The sequence below is a fragment of the Stigmatopora nigra genome, chromosome 22 (assembly GCF_051989575.1).
Source record: "Stigmatopora nigra isolate UIUO_SnigA chromosome 22, RoL_Snig_1.1, whole genome shotgun sequence".
NCBI lineage: Eukaryota > Metazoa > Chordata > Actinopteri > Syngnathiformes > Syngnathidae > Stigmatopora > Stigmatopora nigra.
This window is the reverse complement of record NC_135529.1, coordinates 143644-157085: the sequence shown is the minus strand read 5'-3', so window position 1 is coordinate 157085 and position 13442 is coordinate 143644. Positions and strand designations below refer to the sequence as shown.

The following is a 13442-nucleotide window of genomic DNA, read 5'->3' as shown; positions in this document are numbered from 1 at the left end:
CTGGAGCCTATCCCAGCTGACTTCAGGCCAGAGGCGGCGGACACCCTGAATTGGTGGCCGACCAATCGCAGGGCACAAGGAGACAAACAACCATTCACGCTTACACTCATACCTAGGGGCAATTTAGAGTGTCCATTTAGCCTACCATGTAAGTTTTAGGAATGCAGGAGGAAACCAGAGTACCTAGAAAAACCCACGCAGAACCGGGAAGAACATGCAAACTCCACACAGGTGGACCGACCTGGATTTGAACCCAAGACCCCGGAGCTGTGTGGCTGACCGGCTAACCACTCAAGCTGCTGGGCCTTGAAATATCTCTAATATTCTTATTATTTTGAATCAAACAAAATAATTTCTTTTGCAGAGATATTCTTTCAATATACAAAAGTAAAATATCCGAAAACAGATTTGTTCAATTTAACTAACTGTAAAAATACGCTGATATACACATTATTTCAATTTGACTATTTTTACAGGCAATGCAACCTGTTTAAAAAAGATCATGACAGATTCTTTCCGCTTCATTTCTTGACTTGATTTTCAGCCTTTCAGCCATTTTCTCATCACAGTGAGTGATCATGTTGAGGAGGTGGAGTTGTCAGGCTCCTCCTCAGCCTCGTAGATTTGGAGAGGCAGTTGTTATTTGAGCAGTGGCAAGCGTCCTTGTCTTTTCCATAAAGAGGAGCCACACGTATTTTCATCTTGATATGTAAATCTATACGAGTATATATTGGGTCGCGGGAGTCGTGTCCACTCTTACCGCTGTCTTTGCTGCTGCTTCTCCTTGGTGGTCTTTTTCTTCCTCAGCACAGGTGAGCTGGCTCATCTTGCATGTGCTCCTCCCCCTTGCACTCTTCTTCATTGACCTTACGACCCCTTGGCCTCCTAAACTAGGGTTTGAGCAGCTGCTGCATGATTCTCCTTATAATTTAGCTAATTTATTGATCTTTTTGTTGTCATTTGGTCTGTTTTGGAGAGCAATGCTAAGTACATATACAGAGCCGTTTTTTAACCCCGGGGATTGTATCAGTGATACCAAGTAATATCTTGAGAAATTGACAACAAATGTCATCAAAATTGCACATTTTAAAATACAATAGTACTGTTATATCATCTGCTATAGTAGTAAACAAGTGTAGTAGTTGTTTACGTACTTGTAGCTGGTAAGAGCAGTGGGATCAGCATAAAAAACTAAACAAATACAGCATACCCTGGCTGTCTCATTTTTACCATAAAAAATATTGTTTAATGTGTTTTCATATCAAATGAAAATCTAAGAAAATTTGGGATATGAGTGATTTTATTTATTTATTTTTTCAATAGTGTAGTGAGAAATTATTGTTGCTTCACCTGGATTGCCGATTGTCTTTTGTTTAATTAGTTTAGATGTCAAAATTTCTGTTATGTTAATTTGTTTTTTACAATGACTTTTTAAAATCTTTTTAAAGTATATTTATTGTCCATGGTTTTGTATATGCTTATTTCAGAGGTAGTTTTGTTATTTTGATTTCTTATTGCATTCTTTTTAAATTATTTTCTTCATTATTATCACTTTTACATTACCATTTACATTATTAATATGTATTTATTACTTCCTATGTTTTTGAAAATTGTCTTTGATGGGATGATTTAATTTGCATCCTATTTACATTTAACTGCAAATTCCATTTCAATGTTGAAAATATTTCTTATATATATGTTTAGAAATTTACATCTTTACACATTTAAGAATATTTTTTTATAATATAATTATTATGTTTAATATTTGATCTCATTTTAAGTTAATTAGCTTTAATTTACATGCATCTAATTTCATTCAATCCAGTTTTTGTCTTTTGGTCTATGAAGAATCCGTTATTTCCATTGTATTTTCAGTTTATTATTATTATTTTTCTTCATTTAAATTTCTACTTTCAACAGATTTTTTTGCAATTCAATTGTTTTCACGTTATTGTTTTTCATTTCTACTTTCTATACACTATTCAACTCATTTGCATTGGTTAATCTTTGGACGTTTCCCACCCCCCACTTTTACTTATTTGTGATATTTGTTGCTGTGTTTGGAATTTGTCGCAAGGCTTTTGTTATTGACGATGTTGACAGATTGGATCATCATCTTGTTATTTGATATTTGTCAGCTTTTGAATGAGAAGAAGACCATCATAGTTGTTCAAGTTTCGATAAATTGATGATAAAGATGATGATGTCTGCTAAAGTTTTTAAGGCCATGAAGCTTTGTAGTATTTTTAGGCGGGCAATGGGCGCTGGCGCTCGACATGCTGCAACAGCTTTTCCTCAACAAATTCTTTTCCGTGAAAGGAGTCTTGCCGAAGTAGATTCCACTGAGAGATTTGATTTCCTGCCATTCGCTAAGGAGATTAGTATGAGCGACATTTGACCCCCAGCTGCTATAAAATCCAAAGTTAGCAAATCGTTAGGGAAGCATATTTAGTTCTCTACTAATTTGTCTTCTTCTTCTTCTTGTTGTTTGTGGTCACAGCTCTCAACCTAGAAGCCACTATGTCGGAGTAAGTTAATGTTTTTCAAAAGCACTCACAAACTTTGGGTAAAATGTTAGTGAAAGTGATCTTGATTTATTTCCATTTTTTTAGAAAAAAGATGTCTTCCAGCCGCCGGCATCACTTGAAGGTAAACTTTGATAACATTGGAGCTCATAACATGTTTGTAGCAGTTTGGAAAAAAATATATTTTTGCCTCATCTAGTATATGATAAAGCTCACCAAAATTCATTATTAACACAAAAACTCATCCGAGACATAAAAATGTGTTTGATTTTTGTTTAAACAAGAAAATATTAAGCTTGTTTGTAAAATAAATAGTTTTTTTTTAAAATTCTAATAAACAATTTGTTGTAAAAGCTGCAGGGTTCAAATAATTAAAGGCTTATAGTAAAGAAAATATGTAAATAACTCTTCTCCATGACAGGTTATTTTGAAATACTACTTTCCTTTTTTTTGCTTTATATTGTTTTTAATCAACTACAATTAAACAGTAGGATGATGTCAAAATGCATGCATGATTAAATGGGAGACTTATATATTCAATTTTGTAACGTGATATGTTTTGTGAGGAGGGCTCCTGTTTAAAGAAGATTTGTTATCATGTTTAAACACAATAAATTAAGATTTTTTTAAACATAAGTTGTAAAAAGTGGAACTTTCATGTAACTGCGTACTTACTTTGCGTTAATTTTACAGAGTTTGATCCTTTCGATCGCCTTCAACTGGATCCAGCAGGAGAAGAAAGATCTGGTGGTGACCAAGGAAAACCACATGGCTGAGGCGTGTCCCAGGCCGAGCCTCAGCGGCGACCAAGCAACGCTCATGGTCACTTTTATTTCTTTTTAATTTAATCAGAAGAACAAACATGATGAAATATGTTGTTGCTATCCGGGTTAGAATATTCATTCTGATGATGTGTGCAGGAAACATGCAGGAAGATTAATGCCCTCATTGACAAAGTGGACGAGGAAAGATATGACATGTTGATGAAAGTCGGAAAAGCTGACAAAGAGGTAAACCAGCATCGTATATTAAGTTCACTTTTTTAACATTAGCAGTTTGTTGGACTAGTAATCAACATGTTTGCATTACACTTCGAGTTTTTGGCTCTTCAAGTATTGATGAGTGTGGAATTTGTATTCGCTTCTAAAAGAATGTTAAGATTCGAGGTTCAAATTAGACTAAAAAATGTCAGTTGGAAAGTGTATTTCTCTTCAATTCAGTATACTGACTGGTGACTAGTCTCTTTGTTTCTCAACACACGCATTTTTTTGGCCTTTTTGATATCATAGACTTTAACGAAATGTACATAATAACGGTGATGTCACCTGTAGCTTGCATTTGAAGCACACTTTTTATTAGTCAGGTGACAGTATATTTCCTCATTTTAAAGCCCATATTTAAAAATATGTGGGCAGTAAGTTTTCTCAATCGGCCAACTAGTGTTACGATATCAAAACATGCAAGTGGCTTATATTCATTGTCTTACTTGAAATTTTGAAAATGACATTAACTGGATCTTATTGGATAGATCGAAGACCTGAAGATCAAAGTGATCGATCTGGCAGGCGTGAAGAAGCCAGCCCTGAAAAAGGTGCGCATGTCGGCCGATGCCATGCTCAAGGCGCTGCTGGGTTCCAAGCACACAGTCAATATGGAGCTCAGGGCCGGCCTGAAACCTGTTAACAAGGAAGTCAAGGAGGAGGTGAGAACCCATGCAATGTACATCAATGCCACTATAACATAAATCATAGAGCGTATGTCCAAAGTGAAATGAATTAAATTATAACACACTAGTGCACAGTTATCAAACAAAAACATTTTTGTGTGTCTTAAGAATATAAATCATGTGTATCAACTTCATATTACTTGCAAAAAATACAATTTCATCCAATTTCTATCAATATTTACATCGTCCTTAACCCTGAATTGATTTGAATTGAATACTCTTGTTTTCATTGTACAAGTCAAATTGATTTAAAGCTAAATTCACCACAAAGTGCACAAATGACAACAACAAACAAGCAGACAAATAAATAATCAATAAATAATAACAATGAATCAGTAATACATACAAATAAACATATACATATATAAAAAAGGGTAGTTTTCAATAAAAAATGTAAAGAAATATGACCATTTATGAGACTTTAAATAGGCTTTGGATAATCATTACAGCTCTAAAACGATTCAGCTATCAAAATCGTTTATTACTTTGCAAGTCATCGTGGCAAAAGAAAACATCATTTAAAGACAATTGTAATGTTAAAACATATAATTTACATTAGGCTCAGAGCATTTTGTGAGAAAGCTGAAAAATGTATCATAGATGTAGGGTTGATAGACAGTGTGTGTTTGTGTGTGTGTGTGTGTGTGTGTGTGAGTGCAGCCAGCAGAGGCAGTGGGCGACTGGCGTAAGAACATTGAGGACAAAGCAGACAGGAAGAAGATGTTTGAGTCATCTTAAAAACATTTTTGGAGTAATTATCACCAAAGAAATATGTTGTTTCATTAAATGTTTTTCAAAGGAAAAAAAACATCAATTGTGGCTGTGTCACTTTGTATTAACATTTCTCATTCATGTTTTCTGTGTGGAGTTTCCATGTTCTCCCTGGGCCCGCGTGGGTTTCCTCCGGGTACTCCGGTTTCTTCTAACATTCCAAAAACATGCATGGTTGGATGATTGGAAACTTTAAATTGCCCGTAGGTATGAGTGTGAGCATGAATGGTTGTCCGTCGCCTTGTGCCCTGCGATTGGCTGGCCACCGATTCAGGGTGTCACCCGCCTCAGGCCTAGAGTCAGCTGGGATAGGCTCCAGCACCCCTTACAACCTTAATGAGGATAAAACGGTTAACAAAATGAGATGTCCTCTAGGTCACATGTGTCAAAGTGGCGGCCCGGGGGCCAAATCTGGCCCATTCCATCATTTTGTGTGGCCCGGGAAAGTCAATCATGAGTGCCAACTTTCTGTTTTAGGATCAAATTAAAATGAAGTGTATAGATGTATATTACATTTCCTGATTTCCCCCTTTTAAATCAATAATTGTAATTTTTTAAATCATTTTTGCTGTTTTTCGTTCAAAAATCATTTTGTAAAATCTAAAAATAGATTTAAAAAACCTAAAAATAAACATTTTTTTTATTCAGGGCTTTTAAATACAGTTCTTTTGATCCATTTATATAAAAAAAATCTAAATATTATACCTAAAATTGTCCGGCACAACATAGGCAGTTGAGGTTGTGGGAGACTGAAAGTGGAGGACAATGCAGATAGGAAGAAAATGTTTGAGGCATCTTAGTTTCTATATTCTAACTTGTGCCAAACTGTAATGATTACAATATACCAAGAGATGTCAGTACAGACGTTTTTATTTATTTATTTATTTTTTACTTCTCACGCTTTGTCTCATTTTATTTTGAGCCTTCCCAAATGGACATTTTTCACAACACAGTAAAGATGTTTAAAAAATAGTCCAAAAGGAAACATACTACATTATTGCGTTTTAAAACAAAAAACGAAAAATATCAATTTATTTTTAACCAAGATCTTGCATTGATGATTATTTAGCCGGACCGCTGTGCAAAACCTACCATATCCCAAAGATTCTCATTGGGGTCAAAGGTCTGGATTCTGTGGTAGTCAATTTATGTAATAAAATCTTGGTGCCTGAACCAGTTTAAACCAGATGAAACCTGGCATCTTCGTGTTAGAGCAGACATGGGCAAACTACAGCCCATGGGCCACATACTTAGGCTTTTTAATCCGGCCCGCCGACGTGGCAGTAACTCTGTCCGATCTATTTCTTAATACATTCCTTTTTACTTTACTTTGTACTTTATACTTTTTACTTTAATGATGAGTATGATAATACTTGAGCCTTTTGTTTCTGTTTATGTTTCATATGTACTGTTAACGGATGCACTTTTTTATATGTATCGTATCTTGTACTGTATCTTTTTCATGTTGAAATGTTATCATTGTGACTTTGTGGGTTCCCAACGTACTTCTGTTTCCTACCACAAACCAAAAAAACACGCATGGAAGACTGATTGGACGCTACAAATTCTCCACAGGTCTAAATGTCAAAACATGATGATTTCAATTTTTTAAATATTTTCTGAGTTTGCAGGAAAATTTGCCGTGAGGGAAACCCTAAGAACGACGTGGTCAATGAAAAAATCAGTTTGACATCCTTAATTTAGGCATTTAACATTTTTCTTTATTAGGCGTCCGATCATGGTGTTTCGGCGGCTCCACCCTCCAAATAGTTGTGCGACCATTCCTAGAGTGGACACAGCTGACGCCATTGCTGACTTTGCTGTCACACATCTATAAACACATCTTTTTTAATCATTGCCCCTGCCTACTTCCTGTTTCCTCCCCTTCTTCACTTCATCCTCTTGAACATCATCAGCAGTCAGAACTCCACTCAGGAAGAAGTCACAGTCACAGGTTGGAATTTTTTCCCGTAGTTTACCTTCAGCGGGAATACTTTCCTCTGTTATTAATCTTATTTGGTTAACAGTTGTTAAGTTTGAATGCAAATCATTAGTAAGATGTGTATACATTTGTGTGGGAATGTTTGTCTTTATTGTTGGCGTTTTTGTGAGTAGAACTGTATGTTGCGTTTCAGCGTGTACTTATTTGTGTATATGGATACATTTTTAAAGTGTGTCCATCTGTAAAGTATGTTTGCCTGCCTTAGTTGTGTTTGTGTGGGTGGTTGTTTGTATGCGTTTGTTTGTCGTGTTCGTGATGTATTTTTATCTATGCGGTTGTGTGTATTCGCAAATGTGTGTGTGTGTGTGTGTGTGTGTGTGTGTGTGTGTGTGTTTGTTAGTGTTAATGGTCTTGCATGCTCACCTGCTGTGTTGGTGGCCTTTCACGTAGCAACAATTTTCAACCCGTGGATCAACCAAACACGAGGCGGGAGGTGTGGCCTAGCTAACCCAAATTAGCTTTTAGTAGCTGCAGGTGTAAGAGGTGTGAAAGTAGGTGGGGCTTGTTATTTACTGGTAGCCAGTCTGACTGCCAATGTCTTTTTTTTCCAACAGACACTGACCAACAGCAACCAAAATGGCTGAGTAAGTACAAAATTACTTACACTGTAATAATACATATTCATACAAAAAGAAAAGGGAAAAAATATATGCAGATGTCATAATGCACACTGTCTTATTTTGTTTTGTTTAAGAGCTTTTTATCATACATGTTAAATTATGAAATAGCTGTTAGTTCCCATTACATTCGAAAACTTTTCAAAGGGGTTTATTTCTTTTAAAAACTTAATGCATCATTAAAAAATAACATTTTTATCACTTATGGACTACTTTTTGTTTCAAATTTAAATATTTTTTTCCGTTCCAAAAATGTAATTGAGTATCTTTTTTTAACAGTCCAATACGTTAACATCAGTTTAAAACATATTCATTATTACGTATTTGGAAAATGAGTTCGATAGTCGTAGCTGATATTGGCTGAATGGATGAGGCTAATTATAACTTCCTGCCACAGTGCAAAGAAGATGACTTCCAGTCGCCGACATCATCTGAAGGTAAGCGATTGATGCTAACTGGATCGCTGTTTTTTAATTGAACGTGGCTCATTCCCCCGCAGAGTTTGATGCTCCAGATCGCCGCCACCTGGATTGAACAGGAGAAGAATGACCTGGAAGAGGCCAAAGTGGTCCACATGGCGGAGACCTGCCCAAAACCAGACCTGAGTGGGGACATGGCCAGTTTAGTGGTGAGATAAGCACCGCCGCTTGGCCATTAACTAGTGAGTTTAGGCATGAAAACGGATTTTTTTTTGTCTGTTAAGTGCTAAGAAAAGCCTGCAAAAAGATGTTTCCACATTCCTATTAGTAAATTGTAATAATGCAGATTTTAACTTGTTTTTGTATCTTCTTAACAAATCTTGACTTTTTTTGCTACCAGGAAATCTGCAAAAAGCTTCAGTCAAACATCGATAAGATTGACGATGCTCGCTACGATGTAGAAGCTAAGGTGCTCAAGATTGAGATTGAGGTGAATAATTTTCTGATAAGAATATACATTTTCATTCATGAAATTATTTTTTTTCTAATCTAATAATTCAATTCATTTGGAAATTAAACTCATAATCCCAGTTAAAATGACTTATAATGTCATGATCTGGTTAAAAAAAAAATCTCATTGGGGCCATTGACGTAAACACCCAATCTATTTCAGACTACAGAGGTAGGGGACACCCTGAATTGGTAGCCAGCCAATCGCAGGGCCCGAGGCGACAAACAACCATTCACACCCACACTCATACTTAAGGGCAACTTTGAATGTCCAATCGGCCCGGCCTACCATGCATGCCTTTGGAATGTGGGAGGAAACCGGAGTACCCGGAGAAAACCCACGCATGTCCGGGGAGAACATGCAAACTCCACACAGATGAACCAACCTGGATTTGAACCTAGGTCCTGCATTGTGAGGCCGATGCACTAACCACTCGCTCCACCGGGTTGCCCTTAAATGTTAGTCTATAACCTAAAAATGAACTATAATCTTGTAAATGTTAACTATAAAAGATAATTCAAGAGAATGGACAGAAATAGAAAGTTCCAGTATTGTCATGTCCATGTGTTTTTGATGGAATGTGAACAACAATACAGATTCTGGAATCAGTTTTACTACGGAATCTCTTATATTCAGAAGAATCTAAAAAATAACTTTTTGCCAATAACTGCCATGTTTGGAATATAGATTTTTTCTTTAACCAAATCCTCCATAACTGGCAATTAAATACTTTATAAATCAGAAAATGTTCCCTCATTTTATTGCATACAATAGTGGAACTATACCTATGATGAAAATTACAGGGCTGGGAAATGAATCAGAAGCCAAATTAAAGTACCACTATGTTATAAAATTAGTTACAAGCTTGTTTATTGGACAAATTCCACTCATATGTTTCTGAGGGTCCTACTGTACTGTGCTGAAACAGTCTGATGATGGTGGAAAAATTGAAATACGATCTCATGTCTGCCCACTTTTCCAGATCCAGGACTTAAAACTAAAGGTGGTCGAGCTGGCAGGCGTGAAAAAGCCAGCGCTGAAGAAGGTGCGCATGTCAGCCGATGCCATGCTGCAGGCACTGCTTGGCGGAAAACACAAGACCACCATTGACCTCCGGTCCAACTTGAAGCAAGTCAAAAAGGAAATCAAGGAGGAGGTAAGTGGAGAACATTACCAGACTCAATATTATTGCGTTCAGATTCAGCGCAGTGACATTTGTGTGATCTGCGTCAATTTCTCAGAACAAATGAGATTTTGTGAAATTGTATTAGCCTCAATCATATTCACATTAAATTTAAGTCAGAAGTTTGTGTTTTGTTTAAATTAAGTTCTGTTTGATTTTGATTGTTGCAATGTGATTGATTTTATTGGAAAGGGTGCTCGGACGTTTGGTCGCTGGTCTTATGGTCGCCAGTCTTTTGGTGGCTGGTCTTATGGTCGCCGGTCTTTTGGTCGCTGGTCTTTAGGTCACTGGTCTTTAGGTCCCTTTTGGTCCCCGGTCTTTTGGTTGCCGGTCAAATGGTTACAGAGAGTTTACTGATGAAGCCAACTCTCAAAATTATATTCATGAGAGAGAGTTTAATATCTAAGTACTGTTTGATATCTCAGTACTGTTTAATATCTAAGTACTGTTTAATATCTAAGTACTGTTTAATAGCTAAGTACTGTTTAATATCTAAGTACTGTTTAATATCTAAGTACTGTTTAATATCTAAGTACTGTTTAATATCTAAGTACTGTTTAATATCTAAGTACTGTTTAATATCTAAGTACATTTGACCGGCTACCAAAAGACCGGCGACCAAAAGACCAGCGACCAAAAGACCAGCGACCAAACGTCCGGTCACGATTGGAAAGAGTCTTTGTTTACATGCCGCCAATAACCTTTTCAATTCTTTACCACATTCTGGTCAGGCCATGTAATAGGAGGTTGAAAACCTGAATATGGCTATATTTTATGTATTTATTTTTCAAATATTATTCCCCCTCCACTGACCCTTTTCTGAAATATAATAAGTGGAAATTTCCTTTCAGAAATAGTTTCTGTGTTTGCTCTATTCACAAGACATCTAGTTTTTTAAAAGAAAAACAAGATTAAATGGTTTTGGAGTGAGTGAAAAAAATAATGTCATTATGATTGTCATGAAAAACTGGAACATTAAGGTTTTTAGTGGAGGTAAAATATCCCAGGAAAGTATTCACAGGATTTAGCAAAAAGCAAACATTTCAGGCTAGGTATCTAAAGCTGATATACCGCGTGTTTTTGTGTTCAGTCAACAGAGGCAGTCGGCGACTGGCGCAAAAACATCGAGGACAAAGCTGACAGGAAGAAGATGTTTGAAACCTCCTAAAACAAACCAAAAAACAATAAATCTTGACAAATATTCATGACTAATATTCTCATTTTGCCCCTTAAAAAACATTTTTTCTATTGGACAGATTGAAAGAAGGTCTGTCTTTTGTTTTTTACTTCTCTTAATCATTCATCTGAACCAATTTAATCCAATAACGTGAGTCATAACAAAAAATATAAGACTTTTTAAAATTGACTTTAAGGCAGTTGCAATAATCATTCAATTTAAAGGCTGGTAGAACATTAAACATGTCACTGACCATGCATTTAAAGGTGAAAAAGTAAGTGAAAACATTAAAACGTCAATTGAGTCTGACACCAAGGTATCTCAGTTAGAGGAATGAGGGCCGTGGGGGTGGGGGCCCATGGGGGTCTGAGCTTAGGTGTATTTCAGGAGGCCGCTGGCCCATTGGCCTTCCAAGGACTCCACTTCCATAATGAGGACGTACACATTTCGTCACGCCGCATATATAAATGCACACAGGACGGCTTCTCGGAGGATTTGGCAACGTCTCCACTTCCTGGTCCTCTTTATCCTTCTTCCCAGCCACTCAGGTGAGCTCCCAAATTCACTGGTCAAAAAATCTAAAACAACTGCGACCAAAAGGGTCACCGACTTTGTTTTGAGACATAACATAGACCAGTTTCAAGTAAAGACTTATATCACCCTGACTGTAGTTGTTTTGATCAATGGTTAAACCAGAACCTGTGTATTATAGAAGCCAGTGTTTTTTTTCTTGTCTTTTGAAAATGATTCATTTCCATAGAGCCTTAGACCTTTTTTTTTCAAATGAAAACGACCAGTCTCACATAATTCAATTCTAGCTACCACTCATTATTCTGAATGTAGTTATTGCAATTTATGGAGCTCCTGAGTTGTTTTCTTCCATTCTGCTAACAAGTCAGACCTTTAATTTGCTGTATTTCTGATTTGGGGGTCAATTGTAAACAGTTTTATTAGGCTAACTGCATCATTTCCAAGTAAGTCTGTCACCACATATGGCGACAAGATTATATTGTTTCAATGCATTACAGTCAATTAGAACTAAAGCTAAACCTTGAGCAATGTCTAATGATTTTTAAATTGAATGTATTCTTTTTCAAAATAGCGTATTAGTTTGGCTTTTCTGCCTGGTCATGTGACATCCATGTATAATGTTTTTTCCACTTAAATCAGCATGATGACTTGGATTCTTCAGTATAAGAGTGTGCACTCTTCGCAGCTTTAAATTGGCCAAACAAATGATCTTGTAGACAGAAAAAATGAAATTAAGAATGTTACTAATCCCAGTAACTCTTGACAACATGATTAATCACCAAAAAATATATTTTTTGTCACATACCACACACACACACAATTTCTAATTTGTGTCAAACATGTTCAGAATGCATTCATGATATACCTTGTTTTCGGTTTTCACTTATTTATTGTGAAAATGTTAACTTTAAACATATATCCTCCAGCTTGTCATCTTGTTTAAAATTATGACTTAATTTACGTTTTTTTTTTATCTCATTTTTTAAAATTAAACTATTTGTGAATGTTCATTTTACTTTAGAATGCATGCATGTATTCTTCCCTTACATGATTATTTCGTTTTAATAATTTATTTATTTTTAATCCAAAGGCTGTTAAACTATTTTTTAAAGTTAAATTTACTCATTAAGGGGTAGAGCATTACGATTTTGTAAAATATTCCAGGTAAGTAGCTCAAAAAATTAAAAGAAAAACAGTTGTTGAAACTTGTCCAGATGTGACACCTGATCCCAAGTGTCCCCATTTAGTGCTCGGGCATATTGGGATCACTTTCGCACCCGAAAATGTCGCTGTGCATCAATCAACACAACACGCTGATGTCAGCATTCATGATGTTGTGCGTCATGTTTCATTAGTCTTTCATTTTTCTATTTCATGTGTGCAGCTGCTGAGACGCAACGCACGGCAACATGTCTGAGTGAGTCATGTTGTCATGGCGACATCAATTATGTGTGTGTATGGATGTGGTGTGTTGATTGGATTATTAAATGCTCCGTTTCCTTATATCTTGACAGGAAAAAAATGAGCTCGAGCCGCAGGCATCACCTAAAGGCAAGACATCATGTTTTTTAAATTGTGTTGCTTTTTATTTGGGTATAGTATATACTATTTTATCTTTTTAAAGACTAAGTAAATATCGGACACATACTGTGGTAAAAATACCAATACAAATCGGATGCTACCTTGGATTGATGATCTTGCAAACATCACACAATGATGTCAACCTAGAATTGAACTTGCAACCTCAGATGTATGAAGTTGACTTGCTAACCACTGAACCACTAGGCCACCCATCATAGATCAAAATAATTTATCACATTGCACCTATGAGGGACACAAATATATTTGACCTATTTTAAGAGTTTGTAAAAACAGTAAGTTATTTTAAATATCTGACGTGGTTAAAAAATAATAATAATGATAATCTGAATTTTGCCCAACCTTGGGTGGTTGAAGAGTCTCATTCTGCAGATTGCCTTT

At 36.1% G+C, this 13442-nt stretch overlaps 2 protein-coding genes across 2 annotated transcripts; both read left to right on the top strand.

Annotated features, from left to right (window-relative positions):
- Nucleotides 1-637: 637 nt before the first annotated feature.
- Nucleotides 638-5054, top strand: LOC144215338 (troponin I, fast skeletal muscle-like). The gene is made up of 7 exons (XM_077744191.1): nucleotides 638-812; nucleotides 2501-2528; nucleotides 2613-2649; nucleotides 3219-3347; nucleotides 3446-3535; nucleotides 4054-4227; nucleotides 4912-5054. Exons 2-7 carry the CDS (start codon nucleotides 2521-2523, stop codon nucleotides 4987-4989), a joined length of 516 nt encoding a protein of 171 aa, XP_077600317.1. The 5' UTR covers nucleotides 638-812; nucleotides 2501-2520; the 3' UTR covers nucleotides 4990-5054.
- Nucleotides 5055-6849: 1795 nt separating this feature from the next.
- On the top strand, nucleotides 6850-10957 carry LOC144215337 (troponin I, fast skeletal muscle-like). Its single transcript, XM_077744190.1, has 7 exons — nucleotides 6850-6976; nucleotides 7579-7608; nucleotides 8039-8078; nucleotides 8141-8269; nucleotides 8461-8550; nucleotides 9554-9727; nucleotides 10845-10957. Exons 2-7 carry the CDS (start codon nucleotides 7601-7603, stop codon nucleotides 10920-10922), a joined length of 519 nt encoding a protein of 172 aa, XP_077600316.1. The 5' UTR covers nucleotides 6850-6976; nucleotides 7579-7600; the 3' UTR covers nucleotides 10923-10957.
- The last annotated feature ends 2485 nt before the right edge of the window (nucleotides 10958-13442 follow it).

Excerpts from the sequence above, each read along its gene's own strand:
- LOC144215338 (XM_077744191.1), top strand. Across the intron at positions 2,650-3,218 it reads GCCGCCGGCATCACTTGAAG|AGTTTGATCCTTTCGATCGC; the intron begins GTAAACTTTGAT and ends TTAATTTTACAG. Across the intron at positions 4,228-4,911 it reads ACAAGGAAGTCAAGGAGGAG|CCAGCAGAGGCAGTGGGCGA; the intron begins GTGAGAACCCAT and ends GTGTGAGTGCAG.
- LOC144215337 (XM_077744190.1), top strand. Across the intron at positions 8,551-9,553 it reads TGCTCAAGATTGAGATTGAG|ATCCAGGACTTAAAACTAAA; the intron begins GTGAATAATTTT and ends CCACTTTTCCAG. Across the intron at positions 9,728-10,844 it reads AAAAGGAAATCAAGGAGGAG|TCAACAGAGGCAGTCGGCGA; the intron begins GTAAGTGGAGAA and ends TTTTGTGTTCAG.